Source organism: Ovis canadensis, chromosome 14 (assembly GCF_042477335.2).
Source record: "Ovis canadensis isolate MfBH-ARS-UI-01 breed Bighorn chromosome 14, ARS-UI_OviCan_v2, whole genome shotgun sequence".
Lineage (NCBI taxonomy): Eukaryota > Metazoa > Chordata > Mammalia > Artiodactyla > Bovidae > Ovis > Ovis canadensis.
In genome coordinates, this window is record NC_091258.1 from 79,171,783 (window position 1) to 79,187,173 (window position 15,391).

Below are 15,391 nucleotides of genomic sequence, written 5' to 3' on the forward strand. Positions count from 1 at the left end.
CCTACTCCCACAATTTACATTTTAGGATAACAAGATTATAATTTACCAATAGAAAGATCCTTCAGACCCACTCCCATAATATACATTCTAAGATATCAGGATTAGTCAGAAGGTTTTCAGGAAGGAAAAACTGTCCTCCAGCCCGATACCCTGTTGTTGTATAATCCCTAGTACAGAGTTTAAACTGAGTTGTGTAATTAACTAAGACTAAGGAATGCAGAGGGAAAAAACTCCTCCTTGAGAATTCCAGACATTACTTTGCCGACTAAGGTCCGTCTAGTTAAGGCTATGGTTTTTCCTGCAGCCATGTATGGATGTGAGAATTGGACTGTGAAGAAAGCTGAGTGCCGAAGAATTAATGCTTTTGAACTGTGGTGTTGGGAGAAGATTCTTGAGAGTCCCTTGGACTGCAAGGAGATCCAACCAGTCCATTATGAAGATTAGCCCTGAGATTTCTTTGGAAGGACTGATGCTAAAGTTGAAACTCCAGTACTTTGGCCACCTCATGCAAAGAGTTGACTCACTGGAAAGACTGATGCTGGGAGGGATTGGGGGCAGGAGGAGAAGGGGACGACCGAGGATGACATGGCTGGATGGCATCACCAACTCGATGGACGTTGAGTCTGAGTGAACTCTGGATGGACAGGGAGGCCTGGTGTGCTGCGATTCATGGGGTCACAAAGAGTCGGACACGACTGAGTGACTGAACTGAACTGAACTGAATCGAATCTTCACTTCAAGAGCCCCAGACCCCTTTTGCCTCCTTGGGGATGCTGAACTTATCAATCTGCCTAGGAACTGACTCTCATTCTCATAGCATCAAAAACAGTATTTCCTTTTAGTAGAGATGACACATCACTGCGGGACAGTAAATGAAGTTCCAACACATCTTTGTTCAACAAATGTCTTTTTATTAATAAAAAGGAAAACGTCAGTCAACATCCATTTCAAAATAAGCAACTGGTATTAATAGTCATTAAAGAAGATATACAAGTGGCAAATAAACAGGAAAAAAGTGCTTGACATCATGAAATATCAGAGAACTACAGTTAAAAAACTACAGTGAGATGCCATTACACCCCACCAAGACAGCTGAAATTAAACAGACTGACAATACTGAGTATCAGCAGGATGGGGAAGAACAGGAGCTCTCATATACTGTTGATGGGAACACAGAAGGATCCAACCAGTTTATATCACAATTTGGCAGTTTGCAACTCACACATTCTGAAGTACTGGCACAAGAGAACTAAAACACATATTCATAAAAGAACTGTATGCTTTTGTTCATTGGAACTTTATTTCTAACAACACCAAACTGGAAACAACCCAACTGCACATTAGCAGATAGATGGAAAAACATAAATCCTAGACAATGCAAACTAAGTTACTGTTGAAGGTAGTGGCCTCCTATAGGCTTGGGAAGGACAATGAGAGACTGTAAAAGGACATAAGATAAATCAAGGTTGTGTTCATCATCGTGATTCTGATGGTTTTATGACTTTATTTTATAGCAAAAAATTTCAAACTATACACCTTAAATATGTATACTGTATGTCAACTATGCCTCAATAAAATTTCTTTTAAAAATGGTTCAAAATAAAAAAAAACAAAACCAAAAAAACCCCACCTGGACTTCCCATTCTTTCTGGAAACCAGAAGGTTTAACACCTCAATACTGCTGCTGCTAAGCTGCTTCAGTCGTGTCTGACTCTGTGCAACTCCATAGATGGCAGCCCACCAGGCTTCGCCGTCCCTGGGATTCTCCAGGCAAGAACACTTAAGTGGGTTGCCATTTCCCTCTCCAATGCATGAAAGTGAAAAGTGAAAGTGAAGTCGCTCAGTCATGCCTGACTCTTAGCGACCCCATGGATTGCAGCCTACCAGGCTCCTCCGTCCATGGGATTTTCCAGGCAAGAGTACTGGAGCGGGTTGCCATTGCCTTCTCCGAACTCAATACTAACTCCACCCTATTTTTTCCCATTCTTGGAGAAGGGTAGCCCTGAACCAGTGCAGGAAATACTGGCAAGCAAGAGGCTGTTCCAGTCTGGGACAACAGGACCACTGGATGGACCACAAAAGCCACATCCCTGGACAACAGCTCTCCATTCTCTGTCCTCATTTCCCTGTCTGTACAGCAATGACCTGGAGGTGGCCAGCCCAGAAAGACAATGGGGATTCACAAAACCTTTAGATTACTTTGCCAACAATAAATTCAGCTACAGGAGATACACAGCTCTGGAAGGGCTGTGATTCCACAGCCATAGTCACTGGAAGATTTATGGATGCACATGAGAAGAGGTACATTCCATTTAATTTGATGCAGGCTCCTCCACTGACTATGAATCACACCCAGAATTTCAGGGGGTTCCCTGGTGGCTCAGTGGTAAAGAATCTGTCTGACAATGCAGGAGACATAATTGACTCAGGTTCAATTCCTGGGTCGGGAGGATCCCCTGGAGGGGGAAATGGGAAACCCAATATTCTTGCCAGGGAAATCCCATGGGCAGAGGGGTCTGGCAGGCTACAATCCATGGGTTCACAAAAGAGTGGGGCATGATTTAGTGACTCAACAACAGAATTTCAGTACCAATTAAGGATGAAACCTGGATCCTGATGTCTGAGGAGGGATACTAGTCCACAGAATTATGAACTTCAAGACATTTGGCTCCTTTGTAGAACCTGGTGGAAAGCTTCCCCTCAACAGCACTGAGCATTAAGGGATACCCTCTGGGAATATGAAAACAAATTCATGGCATTCCCAAAGGCCCTGGAGCTTGCTGGAGCAAGTGATCCTTCCTCAGGGTAACCTACATGTGCTGTGTTGCCTAGTCACTCAGTTGTGTCTGACTCTTTGTGACACCATGGGCTATAGCCCGCCAGGCTCTTCTGTCCACGGGATTTCCCAGGCAAGAATACTGGAGTGGGTTGCCATTTCCTACTTCAGGGGATCTTCCCAGTCCAGGGATTGAACCTGCATCTCTTGAGTCTCCTGCATTGACAGGCAGGTTCTTCACCACTGCGCCACCTAGGAAGCCCCAGGGGGAACCTATTGGTCACACAGTATGTAAGCTTCCAGGTCACACATTAGGTCATATATTCAAGGTCACACATTTAGGAACTAAACAAAACACTGCTTTAGTTCCTAAGAGACCTTGAGGAGGAATTCAAATTAGGTTAAAACTGGAATGAAAATTATACTCTCCTATCATTATATTGTCCCTGCTGAGGCACATAAAGCTGAGGACCCATGAAAGCTGTCCATCCTTTCAAACAAACAGGCCAATTCTGTTTTCCACCAACCCCCACAGTGAATACAACCCCAAGATTAAAGGTAGATTAAACAATAAGACCTTTATTGCTGCACAAACCAGAGCAATAGGGGGCAATTCCAAGCTGGTGACCTGGAGGCAGGAAAACCAACCAGAAGTATCAAGTGAAACCAATGAATTTGAAGGTCAGATTCATACTTAATTGATTGAAATAGGAAAATGTAAGGGCACACACTACTCAGGATTTCCTCCAGGGAACATTAGGGCACACAGACATCAGCCTTGTGTCAGCACATCAGGGTGACTGATGAAATACTGTGCAAGGAAACTGGCAGTGATGTAACTCTGATGACAGCCCTGGGGAGTTTAGAACATGGAATGTAGCTCCTGTAAGCCTCACAGACACCTGGAACTCATTGGGAATTTCAAGTCATTAGATGTTTGCAAGTATGAGGTTCAATTTCAGGCAGATGGCTCCCTTACAAAAGCTGTCTAGTGCTGTTATAATGAACAAGGAGAGCACATTCCTTCAGGTCTAAGGTCTTTCTCAAAGTGTGGATTTCTTGCTGCTAAACAATGTTAGCTGTTTGGAGTAAAGGATTTCCCATATTTCCTGTATTCATGGGGCCGCTCCACAGTGTGAAATTTTCGGTGGAGATTGAGGCTGGAACGTTGGCTAAAGGATTTGCCACATTTACTGCATTCGTAAGGCCTTTCTCCAGTGTGAACTACCTGGTGTTGAATGAGAACAGACTTTTGCCTAAAGGATTTCCCACACTGCCCACATTCATAAGGCCTGGCTCCAGTGTGAATACTGCAGTGCTGAATAAGGCTTGTGCTTCGACTAAAGGACTTCCCACATTCGCCACATTTATAAGGCCTTTCTCCAGTATGAATTCTCTGGTGTTTAGTGAAGATGGCTCTTCTGCTAAAGGACTTCCCACACTGGCCACACTCAAAAGGCCTTGCTCTACTGTGAATACGCTGGTGTTCAACGAGGCTGTAACTCTGTCTGAAAGATTTTCCACATTCAGCACACTCATAAGGCTTTTCTCCAGTGTGACTTCTGTTGTGTCGCTCAAGTTTGGATTTGGATCCAAAAGCTTTCCCACATTCCCCACACTCATAAGGCCTTTCAGTAGTGTGAACTCGCTGGTGTCGAATGAGAGTGGCTCTTTGGCTAAAGGATTTCCCACACTGGACACAAACATAAGGCCTTGCTGTGGTGTGAATTCTCCGATGTTGAACCAAGGTGAAGCTTTGTCTAAAGAATTTCCCACATTCGCTGCACTCATAAGGCTTTTCTCCAGTGTGGGTTCTCTGGTGCCGAATAAGATTGGATTTGCACCCAAACGCTTTCCCACATTCCTCACACTCAAAAGGTCTCTCTCCACTGTGAATTCTGCAGTGTTCAATAAGATTGGAGCACTGACTAAAGGACTTTCCACACTCACCACATTTATAAGGCCTTTCTCCAGTGTGAACTCTCTGGTGTATAATGAGAGTGGCTCGTTGCCTAAAAGATTTTCCACATTCACTGCAGTCATAAGACCTTTCTCCAGTGTGGACTCTCTGGAGCTGAACAAGTGAGTACTTACAGTGCATGGCTTTCCCATATTTGCTAAACTCATAAACTCTTTTTCTAGCAGAGACTCTTGGGTGGTAAACAAGATTGTGTTTGTGGCTGGTAGCTTTCCCACATTCACGCAACTTGTAATGACTTTTTCTACCATTAAAAGTCTCCCCAAACTTGGTGATTTTGTTGGGTTTCTTACCATTGGAAGTGATCTGGTGCTGGAGGAGACCCAATGTACCTGGTAAGTCCATTCCAACCTTCCTACAGGTGAAGGGATTCCCTGACACCTGAACTACGCAGCTCTTTACAAATGCTGCCTTATCCACGTCACTTTTCTCTGTACTGAAATACTTCTGAAGCTGTTGTAGGTTTGCAGATGCCCTAGGAAAGTATGGTTTCTGCCCTGGTAGATCAGCAGGGTACAAAATGTCTTTCAGGATTGGGACACATTTCTCACAGGGGTGAGCATTCTCGGTGACTGGACCTACCTTTGGAATCCTGATCTGTGACAAAGCTTCTAGAGAAACGTTTTGCTCAGAAGATGTCTCTTTAGTCTCTGTTTCATGCAAACAAACTGAAAGAAGAGAAATATTTGTGAATTATGCTGATTATGATAGGAGAATATTCATCATGTTTTGTTTTTATCTTTCTGTATAATATGACATTTAGATATCTTAAAAAACCTTCATGGCCAGAGAAACACACTATAAATCAAATAGACCTAACAGACGTATACAGAACATTTCATCAACCAGCAGCAAAATACACACTACTCAAGAATGCAGGGATAACCACCCAGATTAGATCATAGAGCAGGCTATAAAACAAGTCTTAACCAATTTAAGAAAATTGAAATCATATCAAATCTCTTTTCTGACCAAAATATGACAAAAACTTATGGGACCCAGCAAAAGTAGTTCTAAAAGGGAAGGTTTTAACAGATACATACACCAAGAAAAATCTTTTTTAAAAAACCCTACCTTCACACTTCAAAGATTAAAAAAAGAAGAACAAACTAAACTCAGTGTTAGCAGGAGGGAAACGATAAAGATTAAAGTGGATATAAATAAAATAGAGACTAGAAAGACAATAGAAAAGATGAAAACTAAGAGATTTTTTTGAAAAGATAAAATAGACAAACCTTCTAGAGTAATAAAAAAAAAAGAGAGGACTCAAAATTATAAATGAAAGTGGAAACATTACGTTTAATACCAATGCTCAAAAAAAAAAAAACAAAAAAACCCAAAAAAACACTGACGAGGAGGGAACACATCAATACTCATTTGAATCTGCCTTGCAATGCAGGGGATGTGGGGTCAATCCCTGGTCTTGGAACTAAGATCCCACATGCCACTGGGCAACTAAGCCTGTGCATGACAACCACTGAGCCTGTGTGCCACAACTGGAGAGCCCATGTGCCACAACAACTGAAGCACACATGCCCTAGAGCCTGCACTCCATAACAAGAGAAGCCACCACAAGGAAATGCCCATCCACTACAACTAGAGAGTAACTCCAACTCGCAGCAACTAGAGGTGCAACAAGAAAGAAAGCAAGCAAGAAAGAAAAGGTGCCTCATGTTGGATTACTAGAACCCGTGGCCACAAGACTGGAAAAGGTCAGTTTCCATCCCAATCCCAAAGAAAGGCAATGCCAAAGAATGCTCAAAGTACTACACAATTGCACTCATCTCACATGCTAGGAAAGTAATGCTCAAACTTCTCCAAGCCAGGCTTCAGCAGTACATGAACCGTGAAATTCCAGATGTTCAAGCTGGTTTTAGAAAAGGCAGAGGAATCAGAGATCAAATTGCCAACATCCGCTGGATCACTGAAAAAAGCAAGAGTTTCAGAAAAACATCTATTTCTGCTTTATTGACTATGCCAAAGCCTTTGACTGTGTGGATCACAATAAACTGTGGAAAATTCTGAAAGAGATGGGAATACCAGAGCACCTGACCTGCCTCTTGAGAAATGTATATGCAAGTCAGGAAGCAACAGTTAGAACTGGACATGGAACAACAGACTGGTTCCAAATAGGAAAAGAAGTACGTCAAGGCTGTATATTGTCACCCTGCTTATTTAACTTCTATGCAGAGTACATCATGAGAAACGCTGGGCTGGAAGAAGCACAAGCTTTAATCAAGATTGGCAGGAGAAATATCAATAACCTCAGATATGCAGATGACACCATCCTTATGGCAGAAAGTGAAAAGGAACCAAAAAAGCCTCTTGATGAAAGTGAAAGAGGAGAGTGAAAAAGTTGGTTTAAAGCTCAACATTCAGAAAACGAAGATCATGGCATCTGGTCACATCACTTCATGGCAAATAGATGGGGAAACAGTGGAAACAGTGTCAGACTTTATTTTGGGGGGCTCCAAAATCACTGCAGATGGTGATTGCAGCCATGAAATTAAAAGACGCTTACTCCTTGGAAGGAAAGTTATGACCAACCTAGATAGTATATTGAAAAGCACAGATATTACTTTGCTAACAAAGATCTGTCTAGCTAGGCTATGGTTTTTCCAGTAGTTGTGTATGGATGTGAGAGTTGGACTGTGAAGAAAGCTGAGCATCAAAGAATTGATGCTTTTGAACTGTGGTGTTGGAGAAGACTCTTGAGACTGCCTTGGACTTAAAGGAGATCCTACGAGTCCATCCTAAAGGAGATCAGTCCTGGGTGTTCACTGGAAGGACTGATGCTGAAGCTGAAACTCCAATACTTCGGCTACTTCATGTGAAGAGCTGATTAATGCTGGGAGGGATTGGGGGCAGGAGGAGAAGGGGTCAACAGAGGATGAGATGGCTGGATGGCATCACCAACTTGATGGACATGAGTTTGAGTGAACTCTGGGAGTTGGTGATGGATAGGGAGGCCTGGCATGCTGTGATTCATGGGGTCACAAAGAGTCGGACACGACTGAGCAGCAGAACTGAACTGAACTGAACTGAATGCTGTGATTCCATCCATCAGGACCTCATATATAACATCACTAAAAATTATATACCATATATACATTTTGTCAAATATTATATGCATATTGTTAAAATTAATGAATCAGGACTTGGGACACCAGGTGTCATGACACCTGGACATTCATCATGCCAGGGTGAGGTAAACAAGGTAAGATGCCTTGTTTTAGGCTGACTGCCAAATTCCCACATCCCAGATCCTCACCTGCAAGCTTGGGCAACAGACTTAGACCTACTTGGGGCAGTGCACTCAGCTTAGTACTGGCACCCACACCACATATGCCAAGAAAGTGGGGAAGTAAGCAGAGCCCATGGTCTGACTATGGAAAGAGCAGAGCTGCCTCTGGGGGACAGAAAGTACAACACAGATCAGTACACTGGGGTGAGGGCCTTACCCATCGAGGCTGTAAGTGCAAAGTTCTCTAGCATCACCTTGTGGTACAGGTGTCTCTGAGCTTCATCAAGGAGCCCCCACTCCTCCTGTGAGAAGTAAATGGCCACGTCCTCAAAGGTCACACAGCCCTGCCATGATGGGGACAGATCATTCCATGATCAATTTCTCTCCTAGGATTCCAAGTTCCTTCACCCAGACATCCATCCCCTGCTAACCTCTTCCGTGTCCCCACCTTGAAGGAAGTATCAGGCCTTGGGGCCACAGGTACCTGCTCTCCTCTCATGGTATCAAGATCACTGTCTACTCACCAACTACAGGCATGTGTGCAGGGAGACACCATCTAAACTCTGAGCCTGGCATTAGGACATCCACCCTCTTGTCAGGTAATTCAGGAGTCCTGAATTGTGTCTCCCAGAGATAACCAAATGTGGGCTTTGGGTTTCTTCAGGGTGCCCAGTTCCGTGGACTGGAAGAAGAATCCCAGAGACAAAAGGTGGGGTCAGGACCATTGAGGGCCTGGAACATCCTCTGCTCACCTTTGAAGAGTCCCTAAGCACTTCTGTCCTCATGGGAGTCTGTGGGAAGAGGGAAGTCATTACAGGTATGTAACCATGGCAAGCTCAGCAGGCTCAGGCCTCCCTCTACTTCTGTCTAGCCCCAAACTGCATTAACTCTGAGTATAATGAGTATCTCATTATCTCTGAGACCTCAGTGCTCTTACAACTGTGTGATCTTGGAAAAAGAGTCAACCTCCCTGTACTTCGGTGTTTTCATCCCCTTTCCAGTCTGTTCAAAACCTGAGCAACTTCTGGAAAACGAAAAGCCTAACTCACACTGTGTGCCTCTTGTATTCACACCCCTCCAAGGCTTCCAGCGCCATGAGAGGAAAACTCCTCCCCTTCCCATTCCAAATGGGAATGATTCTCCGCGAATTTACATAAACCTGTCCCTCCGCCTGTCACCCTCTCCCATGCGTTATCACACTGTCTGTAAAACACAGGGCCCCATCCACGACCGCTTCACCATCCTGGACTCGAGGGTCCGGATTGAGGGCACGCGAGTAGGCGCTCCGCACTCAGGGCTTTAGTGTCTGGTGGGGTGAGGACGGTGAAGGCCCGGAGGTCGAGCGTTTACCTGAGGCGGGTCCCTCAGCGTGGCGGCCGCCATCGGAGTCTGAGAGCAGCGGGGTTTTAAGTGACAGGCGACAGAGAAGGAATTTGTGTACAGTTATCATCTACCGCCGCAGCCCTGCAGACTCGCCGCTGGGCTGTTGGGGACAACCTCTCCTCTAGAGGCTCCTCGCTTTGTTCATCCCCCAGGCTCCGTCCACGCTCCAAAAGGTCTCCGAGGGCAGCTGTACACTGAGCAGTCACCGTGCTGCCTCCAAGGAGGCGCCGGAAGTCCCGCCCAGATCCTCGGGTCGCGGAAACGCGCTGATTCCGAGAGTTCATTGGCTACATGCCTTGGGCCAGACATCCGGCATTGTGGGTAACGTAGTTCCCGCGGCGCCACCAGCCACGGAAGCGGGCGCCCACCCCGAGATCGCGGAGTCCCGGAGGCTGTGTCAAAGCCCTGTGGCCCGGGTGGCGGTCTCCCTGTAGGCCGGGACGGAGGCTTTCCCGGGAACTGTCCGGGTGAGGGGCCGGCGACGCTTCGACCTCACATCTGGACCCCCTCACATCTGGACCCCTTACGCGGAGCCGGGTGGTCTGAGCTGCGTGGGAGCTACGGTCTGAGCTACGGTTGAGGGGAGACCCCATCCGCATCTTTTGTGACACGTCCTGAGTGTCTCCCCGGAGTGGGAGCCGTTCCCACCCTTCTCCGACCCCTGACAGCAAAACAGGCTCGTGATCTGACAGGATCAGGGTTGGCGGCGGGTTTGGCTGCGCCACCTGGGGGGCTCTCCTGGAAAAGATCGGGATCTGGCTTCATAGGCGAAAAGCTGAGACTGCCAGGGGCTTCGGGGGGCGGGGGTGGACCCGGACCCCGGAGAGCCGCGTGGCCTGGTCGCCAGCGGCCGGGGTCTGGGCTTGACCTCTGTGAGGGGCGGGGAGGGGTGCAGACCTTCGTCATAGGAGAGCCCGTGCCTGAAGCCCAGCGGGGCTGGGGGAAACCTTCTCGGGGCTCCAGGCTGACCCTTCCCAGGAGGAGCGTGAAGGACCGAGGAGCCGCTGCGGTGTCTGAAGGCCCTCGGCGCGTCCCAGCAGCTCTGCGCTCTCCCGCCCGGAATGCCTCCGAGGCAGCTGGCGGGGCTCCGCGGGCGCCCCCTGGCAGCCGCTCTTGAAAGTCGGAATTCAGCCCTTGGTTGAAAAGGAACGCAGACTCGGGCCAGGGAGGAAAGTGCCCACTCCCCCTGGGGGTCTCGTTGGGCTCCCGCGCCCCCCTGCTCTCCGCCTTAGTCACTGTCAGCCCACGGGCAGTGGGCACCGCGGGGTCTGAAGTTCCAGCCTGTCTCTCCTCCCACCCTCTCTGCGTCTCCGCGACGGTGCCCTCTTCAGGATGCAACCTCAGATCGCAAGTGGCTTCCCTACCGTCAAGCGCGTCTGTTTCCGGAGGGAAAGAACTAACTAGGTTCCCTTGGAACTCGAGCAGGGACAGACTGGGCCAGAACCTACTCCCGGCGTGGAGCGCTGGGAGGGCCCTAGACCAGCCCGCACCTGGGCCCGGCGCCTTCTGAGGGCGGCCAGCCGTGGACGGGGTAGGCGGCCCGTGGTCCTCCTCCAGCTCCCTCACCTGCACATTTTCCCAAAGTCAGGGTGTTTGGAAAAGCAATACGGTTCAATAGAGGATTCTGTTGAAGTATAGCTTCTCCCGTTATTTAACGAGAGAATTATGAAGTACCTGAAGAGAATTCGGAAAGTAGGGAAACCCTTGTGGGGCAGTAGGACACCGTCAAAACCTAAATGCAGGCAGCAATGCAGGCAGCCAGCGCTCCTCTCATTACCTCCTGACCCCTCCACCTGCTTCAGCAGTGTTGTGTGACCAGGGTGCAGTGCTTAGTCTCTCAGTCTGCCTGACTCTTTGCGACCCCATGAACTGTAGCCCACCAGGCTCCTCTGTCCATGAGCTTCTCCAGGCAAGAATACTGGAGTGGGTTGCCATGCCTTCTTCCAGGAGACCTTCCCAAACCAGGGATCGAACCCAGGTCTCCTGCATTGCCGACGGATTCTTTACTATCCCGGGTATATATATATATACCACCCTGTTACTCCTTGGTGAAACCTCTCTGGGGTCTCCACCTACCACACCTAAGGTGTTCAGGGAGGTGTCCCCACTCCGGTTGGTCTAATATTGCCAGATCACCCTCCAGTCAGTTCTCAGCCCTAGCAGCAATAATTTCTGCCTCCTTTTGAAGTCTCACCCTGACCAGGCACAGTTTAGTTTTCTTCCAGACACCCTGGTGTCCCCGTGCAGATTTCCAAGACATCTTCATTGCTGGCATCCCATTTTCTGTCAGGCCAATACAGGAATGCAACCAGCCTCTGCCCTGAGCTCTGACTACTTGGAAATTCAGAGTATACCATGAAACTTACAAATAATTTAAAGCCTGGAAGAAATGTGGTTTGAAGTAGAAGTGCCTTCAAAGAGACTTACTGGAGTTAAGAAAATTATTTTCTGAGCTGAAAGTGGGGCAGAAAACCCCAAAATGACAGGCTCAAGTCACATTATATACTACCTCTGTTCCTAATGGGATGTACCCATATCCTGTCGGAGATCGATTTTGCTGTATGCAGTATGCAGTTTATTCTAGGAAGAAAGATGGCTTTCCCTGACTTTGGGGAGTGGAAGGGAGATTGTGAGAGAAGGAATTTAACCTGATTGGGATGGGCAGTGGGGAAGAGGAGCCAGGGAGCCTCAGGAAATAGATAACACTTTGAGGAAGTAGTGGACAAAAGAGAGTTTTCCTGTTAGGAAAGTACATATCAGTCCATGTTTGTACACTGATGAGAGGTCAGGAGAGAGGGGGGAAATAGGGAGGAAAAGAATAATGAAAAACAGGATTAAATTACTTAGTATGTCAACGTCACTGTTCACTAGGGAAACTCTAATTAAAACCGTGCGATACCAGTCTACATTTACCAGGGAAAAGGGGGAAATAAGTGTTGATGAGGCTGGGGAGAAATTGGAACAATCGCCCATTGCTGATGGGAATATAAAAAGCTGCAATGTGAGAACTAGTTTAATGACATGAAAACCAGTTCCACAGCTCCCCATAAACAATACAGAAATGCCATCGGATTCGGCAATTCCACTGCTAGGTATACACCCAAAGAACTGAAAGCAGGGACCCAAACACATCTGTGGGCAGCAATGTTCAGAGCGGCGTTATTCGAGATAGAGAAAAGGCAGAAACAGTTTAAATGTACAGTAACATATGAATGGCATTTAAAAATGTGGTTCATTCATATTTGCAGTATTATCCAGTTATAAAAAGGAATGAAATTCTGATACATGCCACAACATGATGAACCTTCAAAATGTACTAAATGATTAAAACCAGACATAAAAAGATAGTATACAAATTTACTTATAAGAAATAACTAGAATAGCCAAATTGTACAGACTGAAAGTAGACTAGAGGTTTCCAGGGATTGGCCAGAGAGGGGAATGGGTATTATTGCTTAATAAGTACACATCTAGCATTTTGTTTGATATTTTTTTAAATTTAGTGGTAGCAGATACCAAACATTGTAGATGTATTTAGTGCCACTGAATTATATATTTGAAAATTAAAATGGCAAATTGTTTGTCATATATAATTTACCACCGTATATACACACACACCCAAAAACTGCTAAGTGAGAGATTTTTGTCCAAATTCCTAAGTTCAATTTTCCTGTTATACTATATCAAGTTTCATGAACTTTTTGTTTTTTGATGAAGTTAGAACAGCTAGATTGATTGTATAAATATTCACCCACAGAATTAGGCCTGCTATAGGAATATGAATTTTAGGACCTAGCTGTTCTCATCAACATAGAATTTGCTTTCATATCAATAATCTGAAAAATATTAGTCAACCAAATATTAATAGTTAAGGGGAAATAATTTGAAATCCTATAGAGAATAGAGTCAAGTGGTCACAGTCAAATTAGCAAAAAGTGTTTTCCTTGCTTAGAAGATGAAGCAAATATATTACGAGTGATACGAGTATTGCTGCAAATAAGCACAAAGGGGCTGACTGTTGGGACACATAAAGACAAAAATATAGAGGTATCTACCAGCCACTGGCCCAGAATAGCAAATAGACTCATCCAAATGGACAAAAGAGAAGATAGTGAGTAAATGATGAAAAAGGAGTTCACAAGTACAAAGATGGTAGATGTGGCTCTTGCCTCAGCAGATGTTCTGGAAGAATGGCTGTTGCTGTGAATGTGTTGGACTCGCTGCTTGTGATTGTGCAGGAAAACAACCATGGAGCCACTAGCCCAGACCATGAGACCTGAACGTATAACATCTATTGTGAAGAATATGGCCATGAATACAAACCTTACAATTCTTTCTGGATTCAGTGTAGAATGGAAACAAGACCCATATACATACTGTCTGCGAGATACAAATCCGATCTTGGGATGCATATAGACTGAAAGGGATGGGATGGGAAAGAGTATTCCGCACAAATGGAAATTAAAAGAAAGCTGGAGTAGCAATGTTCATATCAGACAAAATAGACTTTAAAGACTGAAGTAGAGATAAAGGAGGGCACTACATAATGACTAAGGGATCAATTCAAGAATATATAACAATTGTAAATATAGATGCACCCAACTTTGGAGGACCTCAATATATAAGGTGAACGCTAACAGCCATTAAGGGAGAAATTGACATTAATGCAATAATAATGGGGGTTGTTTATCACTCCACTTTCATCAATGGGCCGATCATCCAGTCAAAATATAAGAATAATAAATGTTTTTCTTGAGTCACTGCTGTCAGAGTCCTTTTCAGTTCTGGGAATCACAGTCCACCTTACCTCCCTAGGATGCCCTCCAACACCCTGTTGATCTCTGGACCTGCTGTGGGGCCAGCTCAGATTCTAATCTGGTCCTACTGCTGTGTGTTCTTGCCTCCAATGACCACAGCTATCAGAGCTACTGTGTTTTCTTTTGTGGGAGCTATTAATGTCCTTTTATATATGTCATAGATACAGAGTCTGCCTAGTTGATCGTGTGGATTTAATCTGTAGCTTGTGCAGCTGGTGAGAAGGTTTTGAATCTTCTTCCGTAGCCACACTGCCCCTGGGTTTCAGCTGTGGTTTTATTTTCACCTCTGCATGTGGGTTGTCCCCTGGGGTTTAGCTCCTGAGGCTGCCCTGAAGGGCTTGGGTTTGCCCCTGTGAGGGCCAGATGTGGAAGCGGTGTGGCTGCTAGGGTGGCAGTGTTTCTGGCAGCACCAGGTACTCAGGAATGTTGGTGGCTAGGGCAGCAGGAAATATAGTGCTCTAGATGGGTATGTCAACCAATATTGGCCAATATGCTCCAGTATTCCTGCCTGCAGAATCCCCTCTCTGACAGAGAAGCCTGGCAGGCCAGTCTACAGGGTCGCAAAGAGTTGCACACTACTGTTAGGTAGGTAGAATAGGGAAAAGGAGTCCAAAATGGCGGTGGCTAAAAGACAAGGAAGGGAAAAGCCCGTGAAAATAGAACAAAGGAAGGTCCGAGGACCGGAGTGAGGACCTCAGGTAAAACAAACAACACTCCTGGCTGGCCCAACTTACATAGGACAGGCCTAGGGAGAGAAAAACATATAAAAAGAGGAGCCAAGGCTAGCTCTCTCTCTCTCTCTCCCCTGCACGCTGGGGTGCTCTTCCCTTCACGTCTTTGGATCGACGTGCCCTCACACCTCAGAGATGGATTTTCCTGCTATCTTCTTGTCATGCGAGTGTATGTTCCTCAGTTCTTTGTCTCGTCACAACAAAGATTTGGAGCGACAGACATTAAAGCCCTCGGTGCATCACAGCTCTCAGGTCTTGGATAAACCGTGTTATAGCTCTTGGGCAAATCAGTGTTACAGCTCTATTTTATTTAGAAGATAGCAGGAGAATCCATCCTCGAAGCGTGAGGGCATGCCAACCCAAAGACTTGAAGAGAAGGGAGTGGGGGAGTGCATGGGGTGGGGGGGGGGGTGGGGGGAGAGAAAGAGCGCACGCAGGCCAGAGAGAAAGAGAGAGAGAAAG

General features: G+C 46.2%; 1 protein-coding gene across 5 annotated transcripts; it reads right to left on the bottom strand.

The window, feature by feature from the left end:
- Positions 1-890: 890 nt before the first annotated feature.
- LOC138419349 (zinc finger protein 416-like) lies at positions 891-9,624 on the bottom strand. Of its 5 annotated transcripts, none has more exons than XM_069552125.1 (5): positions 9,349-9,624; positions 8,751-8,789; positions 8,216-8,342; positions 5,337-5,422; positions 891-1,438 (listed from the first exon to the last, which is right to left on the bottom strand). In XM_069552125.1, the coding sequence occupies exons 1-5, from the start codon at positions 9,379-9,381 to the stop codon at positions 1,388-1,390; spliced, it is 336 nt and encodes a 111-aa protein (XP_069408226.1). In that variant the 5' UTR covers positions 9,382-9,624; the 3' UTR covers positions 891-1,387. The 5 variants fall into 5 exon arrangements, with proteins under 5 accessions (XP_069408226.1, XP_069408225.1, XP_069408227.1 ...); XM_069552124.1 differs by having other exon boundaries at positions 891-3,404; XM_069552126.1 differs by lacking the exon at positions 8,751-8,789 and having other exon boundaries at positions 9,349-9,623.
- Between the last annotated feature and the right edge of the window lie 5,767 nt (positions 9,625-15,391).